General features: G+C 43.2%; 1 protein-coding gene across 1 annotated transcript in view; it reads left to right on the top strand.

Annotated features, from left to right (window-relative positions):
- The window catches only part of LOC144823963 (cell surface hyaluronidase-like), a 582,809-nt gene that overhangs the window by 534,022 nt on the left and 35,627 nt on the right, over positions 1–13,160 (top strand). The window contains exon 21 of the mRNA XM_078682928.1: positions 12,200–12,422. Within this exon, the coding sequence (XP_078539054.1) occupies positions 12,200–12,422 (223 nt within the window). The remainder of the gene's footprint in view (positions 1–12,199; positions 12,423–13,160) is intronic.

Genomic DNA, 13,160 nt, shown 5'->3' with positions numbered 1-13,160 from the left:
GACCAGGGTAGCAAGGACAAAGCCACTGGACCCAAAGTTTCAAGCCATGGGTAGCAGGTGCTACACCTAGTGACCCCTAATTAATGCCCCAGGAGAATTTGTTTTCTCTTAAGTGCAGAGAGACGCCTCTGAGTGACACCGATCACACATCCATGAAAAGGATCTGACTGAACCCTTCCTCAGCTCTCATGGGGAATCTTCAAGTGCCTGAGCTGTTTAACGTTCAGCCTTTGCCAGCCTGAGTTCCACAATCTACTAATAGCAATATGCTTTATGAAACAAAACACCAGGGAGATACTATCTCTTCAATTGTCAGAGCACTCTTAAGCAATATTTTGGCTGTTTTAGATGGGATATAGAATATAGGTACACTTGCTTGCTTTACAGCTCTGGGCCTCTGTGGATTGTGTAACCCCATTTCTAATGAGGAGGGTTATCCACGCAAACTCCAGTTACGCATTGCTTTCACCTACTGTTTCTGTCATTCCAGTACAGCCCACTCATGATGGCTTGATACTGTATATCCTTTCATGAGTGTCAAATTCTCACACACTTTGAATACGGAATTGTCAAATTTTCAACTCTCCCAGATTGTCCCATGTCCGGTGTGAAGAGTTACACTTGTACTTTTTTAGTTTGCGTTCCGGGCCTTGCTGGTTAACTTTCCCCACCAAGGCAGGGATTCAGGTACCAGATATGCAAACAAAAAAGAAGGTCTGGATGAGCTACACACACCTGATTTAGGGGTGTCGAGATCTCAGTAGAACTCCAATATCAAAGCATCAAATGATAGTTGAACTTGTCTGTTGTTTAGGAATCTCATTCTTTTGAGAAACTTCCGTTTTTAGGGACGTATAAGATTAGAATAGTTGGTTGTGGTTGCCAGAGTAAGGCTGTGCCAAACAATAACTATTATGTAGGAGAAATAACTCCCTCCCAGTCTAGATTGTCTAATGAGAGTAAGGACCAATAGTTTTGAGGAGACTGAGTGGACGGCACAGGCAGAAATATATGTGGATAAGTAGGATTAAGAAAGTGGGTTCAGGATTGCACAGAGCATTTGCCACTATGCACTGAGTTTTAAAGAGAGCACATTTAATAATGGGGAGCCAATGATATTTAGCTAGGTGACCTGAGATGTGAGCATGCCTATGTAAGTTTAAAACCAAGCAAGCTGCCAAATTCCGAAGCATCCGCAGACATCTCAAAACGTCATTAGGAAGACCAAGATAGGTTGCACTGCAGTACTTCAATTTAGAAGAGAGCACAGGTTGCACCACATTAGCCAGTAGAAGCAGTATAATTTTTCGCAGCACGTTAAAGGTCACAAAACAAAAAGCTGTAAATTTAGTAATCTGCATCAAGAGTGCCAAATTACTATAAAATTATCCCAAGATTGTGGGTTTGCTTCACAGTGGAGCGAGGGGGAGTAACTTACACAGATGGCCACCAAGAATTCGTCCAGAAACAAGATGAGTTAGCGCCCTGAGTTAGCCCCCCGAGGTGCAAGATAACAATCTCTGTCTTATCTGAATTACCTTGTAGCTGGTTGGATTTCATTAGGATGCAGCATTTTGTAAGCATGCTTTGAAAGCTTTTTGAGTTACAGTTGTATATGAGTGTGGATCACATTGATAACCAATTGGGTGTCAGTCACATAGGTATAACAACATATCCAGTTAGCCAGGAAGAAGCCACTTTGCTCAGCACACTACACAGAAACATGCTTGTGCTATCAAGCACTGAGTATCAATAGGGAAACTATTTAATAAAGATCTGAATTAGAAGAGAGGTATTAAAAATGTTAACTTTCACTATTTTGAAATTTTGGTTCTAAAACACACACATTCATAGTCACCATGTGGGTCTATGCCATGTCCAAGACCGTCATCCATCTTTGGATTTTTAACCAATAGCACGTTGCTTGCAGGGCCTTTATGTATAAATTGAAAATATGCTGTAAAATGCCAAAACTGACAAAAGGTCTCATGGAAGAGGCAGCATTTGCCAGCACTCTGTATTCAAGCAGCAGACTCGACTACGGCAATGCACTGTATCCCAGTATCACCCAGAAACTCCTCAGAAAACTTCAAAATGTTCAAAACACCATGGCCAGAGTGGTCCTCGACATCCCTCGCTGCAGCCACACCTCCGAGAACTCCACTGGCTCCCAGTCAACAAAAGGACTACCTTGAAGCTCCTCACGCATGCCTACAAAGTCCTCCACAAGCATACCTTAGCCACCACCTCTCATTGCACATCCCCACCAGACACCTCCGCTCCGCCCAGCTGGCCCTGGCGGCAGTCCCGCAGACTCACAAGACTAGAATCGGAGGAAGATACTTCTACCTCGCTGCCGAGTCTTGGAACACCTGCCGACCCACCTCAGATAATCCCTGTCGCTGACCCAATTCAGGAAGCACCTCAAGACCTGGCTCTTCCACTGAACACCATAGCACAGATGGATCAGCAGCCCCCGCGCCTTCAGACCCTCACGGGTGCGTAGCCACACTTTACAAACCCTGATTGATTGATTAATTGATTGGAGGCGTATCATATGGTTCTGGAAAAAGCAAATCCCTCCTTAAGCGACGCTAATATGGCACCCAGGAGAAGAAGATCAAACACTGTCTTTCTTCCTTTATTGAAACTGATTGTCAAAATGGTTTTAATAGTTTTAATGTAATCTACGACCAAACTATGTCTGGAGAGAAAGCCCTGTGGGTTCCCATCTTAAGTCTATAAAGTAGACTTCCAATTAATCAGGAATTTTATTTTGTTGCTAGTAAACATAGTTGACTAGAATGTTCTAGTTTAGTTTTAGCATATTAGTGGGTTACGTTCACTAAGGCTACATTTTTGCATTGGTATTGCAAGAAAATGGGCCCAGGTACCGGAAATGACACACTACTCCACATATCCTGCCTCACTGTAACCATGGTGTTATCATAAAACAGTGGTCCTTGACAAGAAAGAATGTAACAACTGAAAAATTATAGGCCACAATATGCACTATAATACACAAGGTGTCCAGCCGGACCCTAAAATTTAATCAATGAAGATGATGCAAGACAGTAACAGCACAACAAATATGAAGTGGGACACAAGCCTGTATCCACAGCATACAACAGGACTAGACAAACAAGGGGGTAAAAAGATTCATCAGGCAATATTTCTTTTGTGAGAAGCTAGTACATATGGCACCTAATATCCTAGCTTTTCTCATGTAGTAGAAACATAAATATGTCGCACAATAGAGAACTGGTGTTTAAATTACATTTACTGCAGATGGCGTTTCGATCCTATAACGATAAAGGATCATCATCAGGACAATCAATGTACTGCCTGGAATTGCGAGCCTGTAATCAGAATTGGGGAAACAGAAAATAACAAGGGACATTTGTTTAGAATCTCACCTCTACCTTAATTGCATTGCATCACCGATTGCAAACCATGCCTTAAGGTGACAACCTGCCATACGTGTTGGTGAGTTTCTTTGTCAGGTGACATTCACACTGGAAGGCAGTGATTGTGACAATGAGATAACCAAACATTCTATGTGGTGCTCAGTGGGTCGCGGGGTGAGGGGAAAGTGAAAAGTGCAGCTCACTGTAACCGTGGTGCACTGATTGAATTCAGACTGATGCATCTCAGGAAGCTATGTGCCAGCCATGTTGGAACACACACTGCTTGCTTCACACAAAAAGCAGTTCTTCCAGTGCAGCACCTTTTTATCTCCTTGACCAACAAGGATTTCTGATGGCTGATCCAGCGGCTCGTGCCCTCATTGGTAAGCAACCTTGCTTTCACCTCTGCTGTTCTAGCTTTCCACCCTTGCACTCCTCAGATCTGCCACTCTTGTTCCCATTGCTTCCCCCGATCTCTTGTGGAACTAAATTAAACTCTTACTGACACTCCTATGGCATTGGAAAAAGCTAAATGTACCAGGATGGTCAATTTGCTGACTCAAGAAAGCTTGTGTACATAGAGACAATATGTTACTTTCATTTACCACTGTAAGGCTCCGCCCAATGCCTGTCAAAGCAATAAATCTCACCTCGATATCTGTGAAGCAATACCTGCTCCATGCATGCCACGAGTTCTTTCTACTTCTATTGAAAGTTCCAGTAATGAATTTGAGAGCCGACTTATCTCAGTAATTGTGCCTCTGCCTTGAACCATGATAACATCTCTCATATTATGTGCTGGCCCAAGGCACCAGGTTTACCTTTCTTATCCAACTCGATGTTGATGACTCAGTGGACTTGTGCGTCCACATAGGAATTTGTGTTAGACCTCATAGATTAAAATCTTTGTGTGTCTACTAAGCCATACTTATCTGACAAGAAAGTAAAACGAGTACAACTGACTTGGGAGACAGTTAACACTTGTTATCTAGTACCCTCAAACTCCTTGGGATGCTGGGTTCACCGCCTATCCCAAATGAAGAAGTTAAAAATCTGGGAGTCTAGCTCGACTCCAAACTATCCTTTGATACACACACCAGGAAGGTTACAGGGAAATGCTTTGGAATCCTCAAAATGTTAAAGAAATTTTTGGATATCCTCCCCATTTCAACCAGAAAAACCCTGATCCACACACTTGTTACATCTTAACTGGACTATGAAAATGTCCTCTACTTGGGAGCAACAAAAAAAGTCTCCATAGGCTACAACGCATTCAGTATAAGGCAGCATGCCCAGCTCTCAATCTACCTGAAATGAGCTTCCTCGGTGAAAGCCCTTGATTCCCTGTACTGGCTGCCTGTTGATAGAAGAATCCTCTTTAAAGCCTTGTGCTTCTGCCACCGGAGTTTACAGGGCAAGGGACCTAGTTACCTGCATGATCTCCTAACCCACTACAACTCGACACGCCATCCTAGATCAACAGAAGTCCACCTGCTCAAAGTCCCAAAAATCCAAAGAGCGTGAATGGGTTGTCGCTCTTTCAGCTATCAGGCAGACAAAAATTGGAACACACTACCTCCTTCTCTTCATGCGGAATCATCAGAAAACAATTTCCGGAAAGGACTGAAATCCTGGCTCTTCCAGTCGTGATCTCCGTTGGGCCCTCTCTTAGCCGCATATACAGCTGCTTCTAGCGCAGGGACACATCAGTTAGTGTAACCAGGCGCTTTATAAATGATTTTATTATTATTATTATTATGTTCTGTTAGAATATGTCTGAGTTTGTAGGTGAAAATAGGCCTTGGCTGTGCTATGCCTATTGCAGAGGTGTGAACCACTCTGAAAACATTCTCCATCCTTCCATAGATCTTCACAATTTCACCACTGGATTATATTACGGGCCATATGTACGACAAAGTGGTGGAGCCTGTCTTTAGCCTCCTGGGCTTAACAACATGCTCCACCACTTTGGAAACGCAAGGCTGCACCATATTCACAAGGATGTGGTGCAGCCTTGCATATCCCCTGCGATTTCACAACTTAGCGCCATCGCAGGCACCCGTGCACCAGAGTGCAAGGGTGTCTGTGTGCAGGGGAGGGTTTGATATGTGTAGGGAGGTCTCCCTTCCTGCACATAACCAATCCTAAAAGGCAGTTTTGTAACTGTCATGTGTGCTGCTTCATGCAGCACACATGAAACATACAAAATTGTATTTTAAAAAAGGTTTGTTTATGTACAGTAAGGGACACCTTCCTGTACATAAACAAACCATGGCATTTTGCTTTTTCCGTGTGTGCTGCACAAGGCAGCACACATGGAAAAAGCAAAAACGAGGAGAAATAATGCATTTCCCCTCGTTTTGCAACCTTAAGACCAGGATTTTCCTAACAATCAGTCACCCTGATATCAGCATTAATTGCCATTGTTCAGGATCAGCCTGCGTCTAAATTATTAATATTAAGGACCAGTTTGGCTGATGTGTTCTGGATTGTCTGGAGTCTTTTTGTGAATTGGTTGGTTATTCCTGTGTATAGTGTGTTTCTGTTGTCCAGTCTGCTGGTGATGAATAGGGGATGTATGACGTTACAACGCATACTTTTACCACGACTACCATTACCACGCAATTTTTACAACGCAGGATCCATTACAACGCAGTACCATTACAACGCATGTATTTACAACGCTGGTACCTTTACAATGCATACAATTACATCGTAAGTATTGGTAAGTTTAAAATATTTTTTTTAATGTAAATTAATTAAAATTAATATAATTTAATTTAATTTAATTAATTTTTTTAAATGTAATTAATTAAATTTAATTTAATGTACTTACTTTATTTTAATGTAATTTAAATTTAATTGTATTTAATTTTTACCCTGTACCCCTTTACCCAAAAACCCAAAACTGACCCTTAATCTTAAAAATATCCCTTTACCCAAAAACCCAAAACTGACCCTGAACCCTAAAAATTCCCCTTTACCCAAAAACCCAAAACTGACCCTAAACCCTAAAAATACCCCTTTACCCAAAAACCCAAAACTGACCCTAAACCCTAAAAATACCCCTTTACCCAAAAACCCCAAACTGACCCTGAACCCTAAAAATACCCCTTTACCCAAAAACCCAAAATTGACCCTGAACCCTAAAAATACCCCTTTACCCAAAAACCCAAAACTGACCCTGAACCCTAAAAATTCCCCTTTACCCAAAAACCCAAAACTGACCCTAAACCCTAAAAATACCCCTTTACCCAAAAACTAAAAACTGACCCTGAACCCTAAAAATACCCCTTTACCCAAAAACTAAAAACTGACCCTGAACCCTAAAAATACCCCTTTACCCAAAAACTAAAAACTGACCCTGAACCCTAAAAATACCCCTTTACCCAAAAACCCAAAACTGACCCTAAACCCTAAAAATACCCCTTTACCCAAAAACCCAAAACTGACCCTGAACCCTTAAAATACCCCTTTACCCAAAAACCCAAAACTGACCCTGAACCCTAAAAATACCCCTTTACCCAAAAACCCAAAACTGACCCTGAACCCTAAAAATACCCCTTTACCCAAAAACCCAAAACTGACCCTGAACCCTAAAAATACCCCTTTACCCAAAAACCCCAAACTGACCCTGAACCCTAAAAATTCCCCTTTACCCAAAACTGACCCCAAACCCTAAAAATACCCCTTTACCCAAAAACCCAAAACTGACCCTAAACCCTAAAAATACCCCTTTACCCAAAAACCCAAAACTGACCCTAAACCCTAAAAATACCCCTTTACCCAAATACCCAAACTTATAATATTTTTAATAAAATTATATACTTACCAATACTTACGTTGTAATGGTATGCGTTGTAAAGGTACCTGCGTTGTAAATACATGCGTTGTAATGGTATTTCGTTGTAATGGATCTGCGTTGTAAAAAATGCGTGGTAATGGTAGGTCGTTGTAAAAGTTGCGTGGTAATGGTTGTATACCGATGAAGAGGTGGTTGAACCATTTACCTGGTGTTGTTCAGTAGCCACTTAAAGATCTTGAGCATCTTCAGGATTAAAACAGAACAATACAACTGTTAACTGGAGGGGACAGGACTAGATTGCTATGTATAATGATTCTGATGGTTCTAGCTTTCATGCCAGGCATGAGAGCAGGTTTGAGCTCTGTCGGTCACCAGGTGGAGTCCCACGGTCAGCTGTTCTTCATGAAAATCACCACTTTGGTCTTGTCTGTGTTCATCTTGAGGCATCTGGTCTTCATTCAGGTGCCTACTTTGGCCATGCATGCGGTAAACTTGATCCTGGTGCTGTGTGTTTTGTCTGAGAGGGACAGTATCAGTTGTGTGTCGCCTGCGTAGGTGAGGATGTTGTTGATGTGAGCCTGGATAATATCTGCCAGCGGGTTCATGTATACGTTAAAGAGGGTCGGATTGAGCAAGGAGTCCTGTGGGATTATGCAAATTAGTTCCTGTGCTTCTGAGGAGTATGATGCATGTCAACATTTTGGGTTCTTCCAGTGTGAAACATGCAGATCCACTGTAGAGCGCCTCCTTGAATGCCTGTGTCTTGAACACATCTGATCAGAATGGAATGGGAGGTGGTGTCCCAAGGCTGCAGAGAGGTCTAGAAGGATGAGGGGTGAGGTTTCCCCTCTGTCAAGGATTTCTGGATTTCTTCTGTTGCTGCGAGGAGACAAGGTTCAGTGCTGTGGTTTGTTCTGAAGCCTGATTGTGTTGCCATTGACAGGCTATTTATTGCGAGGCGGTCAGAGAGGTGTCAGTTAATGGCTTTCTTCAGGACTTTGTCTCGGTATTTAAGGAGGGATATTGGTCGGTAGTTGGCGAGTTTCGTTGGGTTGGCTGAGGGTTTCTTTAGTGGGCACAATGGATGCATGCTTTCAGGATTCTGGAAAGGTGGCGTTATTGTTGGAGGTTTTGAGAATGAGGAACAGGGAATTGCTGATGGGGGTTGATCCTTTGTCGAAGTCATGATGTGGGTAAGGGTGGGACGGGACCCTGGACTGTTTGGTCTCCATGATTTCTGTGGTTTCCTCTGTGCTGTTAGTGTCCTATGATGTTATATTGTTAACCTTGTCTGTCACTGGGAGGCTTCTGCAAGGTTCGTGTCATTTAGTGGTGGGAAAAAGTTGCTGTATATGACTGTGGTCTTGCTACAGAAGTAGTCCAAGAGGTCGTTGCATAGGTCTTGGGCTGGCTTGATGTTGCTAGCCACTGCTGTGGGTATGGTGAAGTCCTTGACAATAGGAAAGATGTATTTGCTGCTGTTGGAACTGGTATCATTGTGTTTGGCTAGAGCCTTCTTGGTTTCCTAGATTTGCTGGTGGAATCTTCTCAGGGCGGATTTTAATGTGTCTTTTCCACTTCCCTATGGCTTGTTCTCCACATCCGTCATAGTTGTTTGCACTGTCTTTTGGTTATTGAAATCTTCCATTTACCTGTTGGCCTGTTTTCTTGTTTTTGCTATGTGGCAGGAGGTCAGGGTGTTGGTACTGAAGGAGATCGATTTGTTGAAGTTGTCTAGGAGGCCCTTGTGCTCCAGTTGGTTCTGGTGGAGGCCGCAAGTCCAATCCTCCTCAGCTAATTTGCTCCGGTGTTGGTGCGTTGTGCCAATTAGGGAGTTTCTTCTGAGATCATAGATGCATATTGTTAAACCGACTATGGCGTGGTCGGTCCAGATGACGGTATGGGTGTGTTGACTGTGATGTTAGTGAAGGATTTAAAGACAGGGTCCAGGATGTGTCCTGCAGTGTGGGTGGGATCTTGGGTGCGTTGGGTTAGTCCATGGTTTTCGAGGCTATCTAAGAGTGAGGCTAAGTTGAGGTTGTTCTGGCCTTCTAGATGGAAATTGAGGTCTCCTAGGAGGTCAATGAAGTTATTGGTGAAATTGAAGATACAGCTGTGAGGGTTATATTCAGTACAGATGGAAGGCGCTCTGCCTACAGTAACCGTTACAGTGTGGTTAGAAAATAATGTATGTAGCGTGGTGCGTCAAGAGCGAACGGGATAACCCAAACGGACACGGAACACGGCGACCGGGAACACACAGAGGAGGGATGCCAAATGGAAGCGTACGCTTATGTTTTAAAACAAGCAATTAGACTACTCTAGTCCCTGCCTTTTGGATCCCCTCCCGGTAGAATCTGACACTCACACGTGTCTAGTTTCTTTATGCTTTCACCATTGCGCTTCAGTGAGCGCCCACGTCCTAACCGAATCGTATTCACAACCCGGATCTGAGTCAATAGTGATTACTTACACTGTGATCCTTTTCGATTTACACACAGGATTCACCGTTCCATTACGGCAACTTTATTTTATCGATAGATGCCTGGATCTTTACTAGCCCTGAAGAGTCGTGTTGACTCCATTTTTGAACACGACGAAACACGTGTCGGCTGAATGTGGATCCAAATAAACCGTCTTTGGGAATTTTGAAAATACAAGATCTGCTGTTGTTCCTCACTCTATTGTCATTACTGTATATTATGTTAATTTACTGCCTTGTGGTTGCGAGAGCTTTGCTGTTTTCTCATTATTGGTGAAATTGGCTTGGGGCCGAGGTAGGTATATCAGGGTCCCGCCCAGGTTGTAGTTGACCCCCCTGATTTGCAATTTGAAGTTGATGTGTTCCATGAAGTCGGTTCCAGGTTATGCAGATGCAGTGCAGCTGATGGTGTCTTCAAAAATAGGGGTGACTCCTTCTCGCCGGGTCCACAAAGGCCTTGACCAATCTTGGTTGCAGGCAGTCCAGGAAGCACTGGGCCTGTGCACCTGCTTAGTGCCTTGTCCTCACCATGGCCACCATTATGTAGGTCCTTGGAGAGGGGAGGAACGCAGGGGGAAGTGGGTGGGGATGAGGAAGAATGCGGCCAGCAGGAGAGCAGGAACTGAGCAGGAGGAGAGAGGAGCAGGTACGTAGTAAGAGAGGGGTGAACAGATAGGATAGGAAGGGAGTGTGACAAGGGGCACAGTGGGAGAGCACAACAGGAGGGAAACAGTGGCATAATGGGTAAAAGCAGACTAAACAGAGGCAAAAAAGTGAATAAAAAGCTGGCGTAAGCAGACAAAACAGTGACACTGAGTGAATGAAAAAAGGGAAAAAGCAGACAAAACAGAGGAACGGAGTGAATGAGAGGTATAGAACAAAAATGACAAGTGAAAAGCACAGCAGAGGAAAGAGTGACAAAGGTAACATGGAGAGAGAAAAGGCAAGAGGGTGAGGGGGAGGAAGAGAGAGAGAGATAGATAGGAAGGAAGGTAGGTTCCTCGAGGCGCTAGAGCCGGGCCCGCAAAGGCATTGACTAGTCAGAGGACTGGTCACGGGTAAGTCCAGGGGTGGTGGGGGCTGAGCCTGTGCACCTGCTTAATGCATGTTATATTATGGTATGGTATGTTATGTTATGTAAGTTAAAGTTGTAGTGCACACTGTGGCTTGGAAGGGCATATGGTGATTGCATGAGCGGATACAACCAACAGCTCACTTAGGAAATAAATCATTCTTTACAGTTTGAGGTTTTCTATGAAGCTCACGCAAAGAAGAGGATATTCCAACATTTAGATTCTACAGGGAATGTCCCTTAATTGGAGGGGAAATCTATGAAAGACTTAAAAGTATTTTCGTTTTGAAATCACCCTGCAGTATAAGGCCTACGTTTTTGATTGATTGAGTCTGAGCCACCCGATGGGTCTTAAGGTTAATGTTTTGCTTCAGTGATAGACAGCGCACACATGGTATTTAATTTTTATGTTAGTTAGGATTATGTAGCTTTGTTTTTTATGACTGCATTTTCCTGATATAAAGTTAGTTTGGTTTACATATCCGTTTGGCTTGATTTATATTTATATTTTAGGTGCTTTCAAAAAGTGCAATTTCTTCATACCTGCGCAATGTGGAGCTTTACTCTGGGCAGATAGTGCTTTCCGTATGTTATTCCGCTGAGTACGGCCACGCTTGTATACAGCACTGAGAGACCAGTGGTGTATCACCGACAATGGCGGGCAGGCATTCATGGATAGCGTGCCATGGCCATCCTGTACAAACTACTAATATCTAATGTGTAATGTTCCCTTGCTCTGCATGTTTTGGGCGTTCTTTTAGCCTTTATACCAGGCTCAGATTCTGGGGGCAGACATTTGTTGTAGCTTTATGATGTGTCATGGGTTGAGTACCTCATCTCTCTGCTATTGAGACAATGTTTTAAGATACGGGTGGTTTACTTAAAAGAATTGAGCATTTGATTTCACTTTAGCTAAAAAATGATAGTCAGATATACTTGTGGTACACATTCTGGCTCCATGTATAGGATATCTCTTTCCCTGCCTGTAAGTCCACTTGTAGGATCTAAATGAGAAACCTGTTGGTGGCAGTAGAAGGATGTCTAGCAGTCTAATGACACCACACAATGGTAACCGCATCATAAGTCAGAATGGTTCAAGGTTGTTGGAGGGTTATTACTGAGGACCATCATGTCAGCAGTAGATTTGACTATGTCTTTGCTGAATATATCAACTAGCAGACCAGTGTCTTCAGCTATACCACTAGCGGTGGCGTACCATGGATCTGGACCACCATTAGTTCCCCAGTACACTTGTGATCTCCGGATATCATAACATTGATGAAGAGTTGGAGCTTTTCTAAGTGTATACGTGCTTTGGTTTGTGTGGTCTCTGGTCCAATTGAAATCACCCATTTATTGATCACACACTCAATTACAGATTGTCTGTGATCACAGCATCTGACATCTATATTTTCTGTCATATTTCTTCTAAGGTATCTCTTTATCCACCTCCAAGCCCATGATTCTCGCAAAGGACATAGCTACTGCTCCCAACATGGCTGTGAGCGCATTAAGATCACGGCTCGCCAGAGTGAAGGAAACACCATTGACTGTCCAGCAAACCCTTTCCCAGAAGCCATCAGCAGAATGCAGGCCCCCAGGCTCACGACTGCACGACGTCTTGTAGCACCCTGCAGCCAATGTGGTGCACCACAGGTAGAGGTTTCACTCACAAAGGGTGAGATATTTGGAACTTTTGCAGCTCATGAATGGAAAGTATGTCACAAAAGTAATTTTCATATCTTGTGCATATTGATATGGGTAGTGCAATGCCAAACATTTAGATTCAGTCAAATGTTCAGCCGCCCTGTACCATTCTTCTTGAATTAGAGACAAGGCTGCCAAATTAAACATTATCTTGTTAGGTTCGACCAGCTTGTGCTGTACCTACTTTTGTAGCCCTGAGATTGACAACTTGCGACAGCTCATGAGAGCAAGAGTCAGAGACTTCGAGTTGCAGTGTCCTTCAAACCACTTTTCATGACTTCACGATGTTTAATGGGGGCATTCAGAGGCCTTTAAATCACCTAAATAAATTGATAAATAAGAAATGCTGTTGTGTCACCAACATTGCCCAAACCCCGATTGCTGAAGTTGAGGTCAAATTAGAAGTCAACAGGAAGTAAGTGGTTAAGAATATTGGCCGCTAGTCGAGAGATCTGAGCATATACCATTGGTTCTGCCCAGATGGTTTTCATTCAGGCGTGGTGATCCCTAGTTTAAAAGTGAGTTTTGCCCACAAAAGAGATACTTTATGCAAACACGAATGTTCCTCATTCTAGCAATCACAGTGATGTAAGAGTGGGATTCTGTTTGCCAGAACTTGTCGTTCAAATGTGAATTTAAGAATTTCACATACTTTTCTAGCCTTTGTATCAGACCCGAAAACAGCAC

Source organism: Lissotriton helveticus, chromosome 3_1 (assembly GCF_964261635.1).
Source record: "Lissotriton helveticus chromosome 3_1, aLisHel1.1, whole genome shotgun sequence".
Taxonomy (NCBI): domain Eukaryota; kingdom Metazoa; phylum Chordata; class Amphibia; order Caudata; family Salamandridae; genus Lissotriton; species Lissotriton helveticus.
The sequence above is the reverse complement of the archived record's forward strand: the minus strand, read 5'-3'. Positions and strand labels throughout refer to the sequence as shown.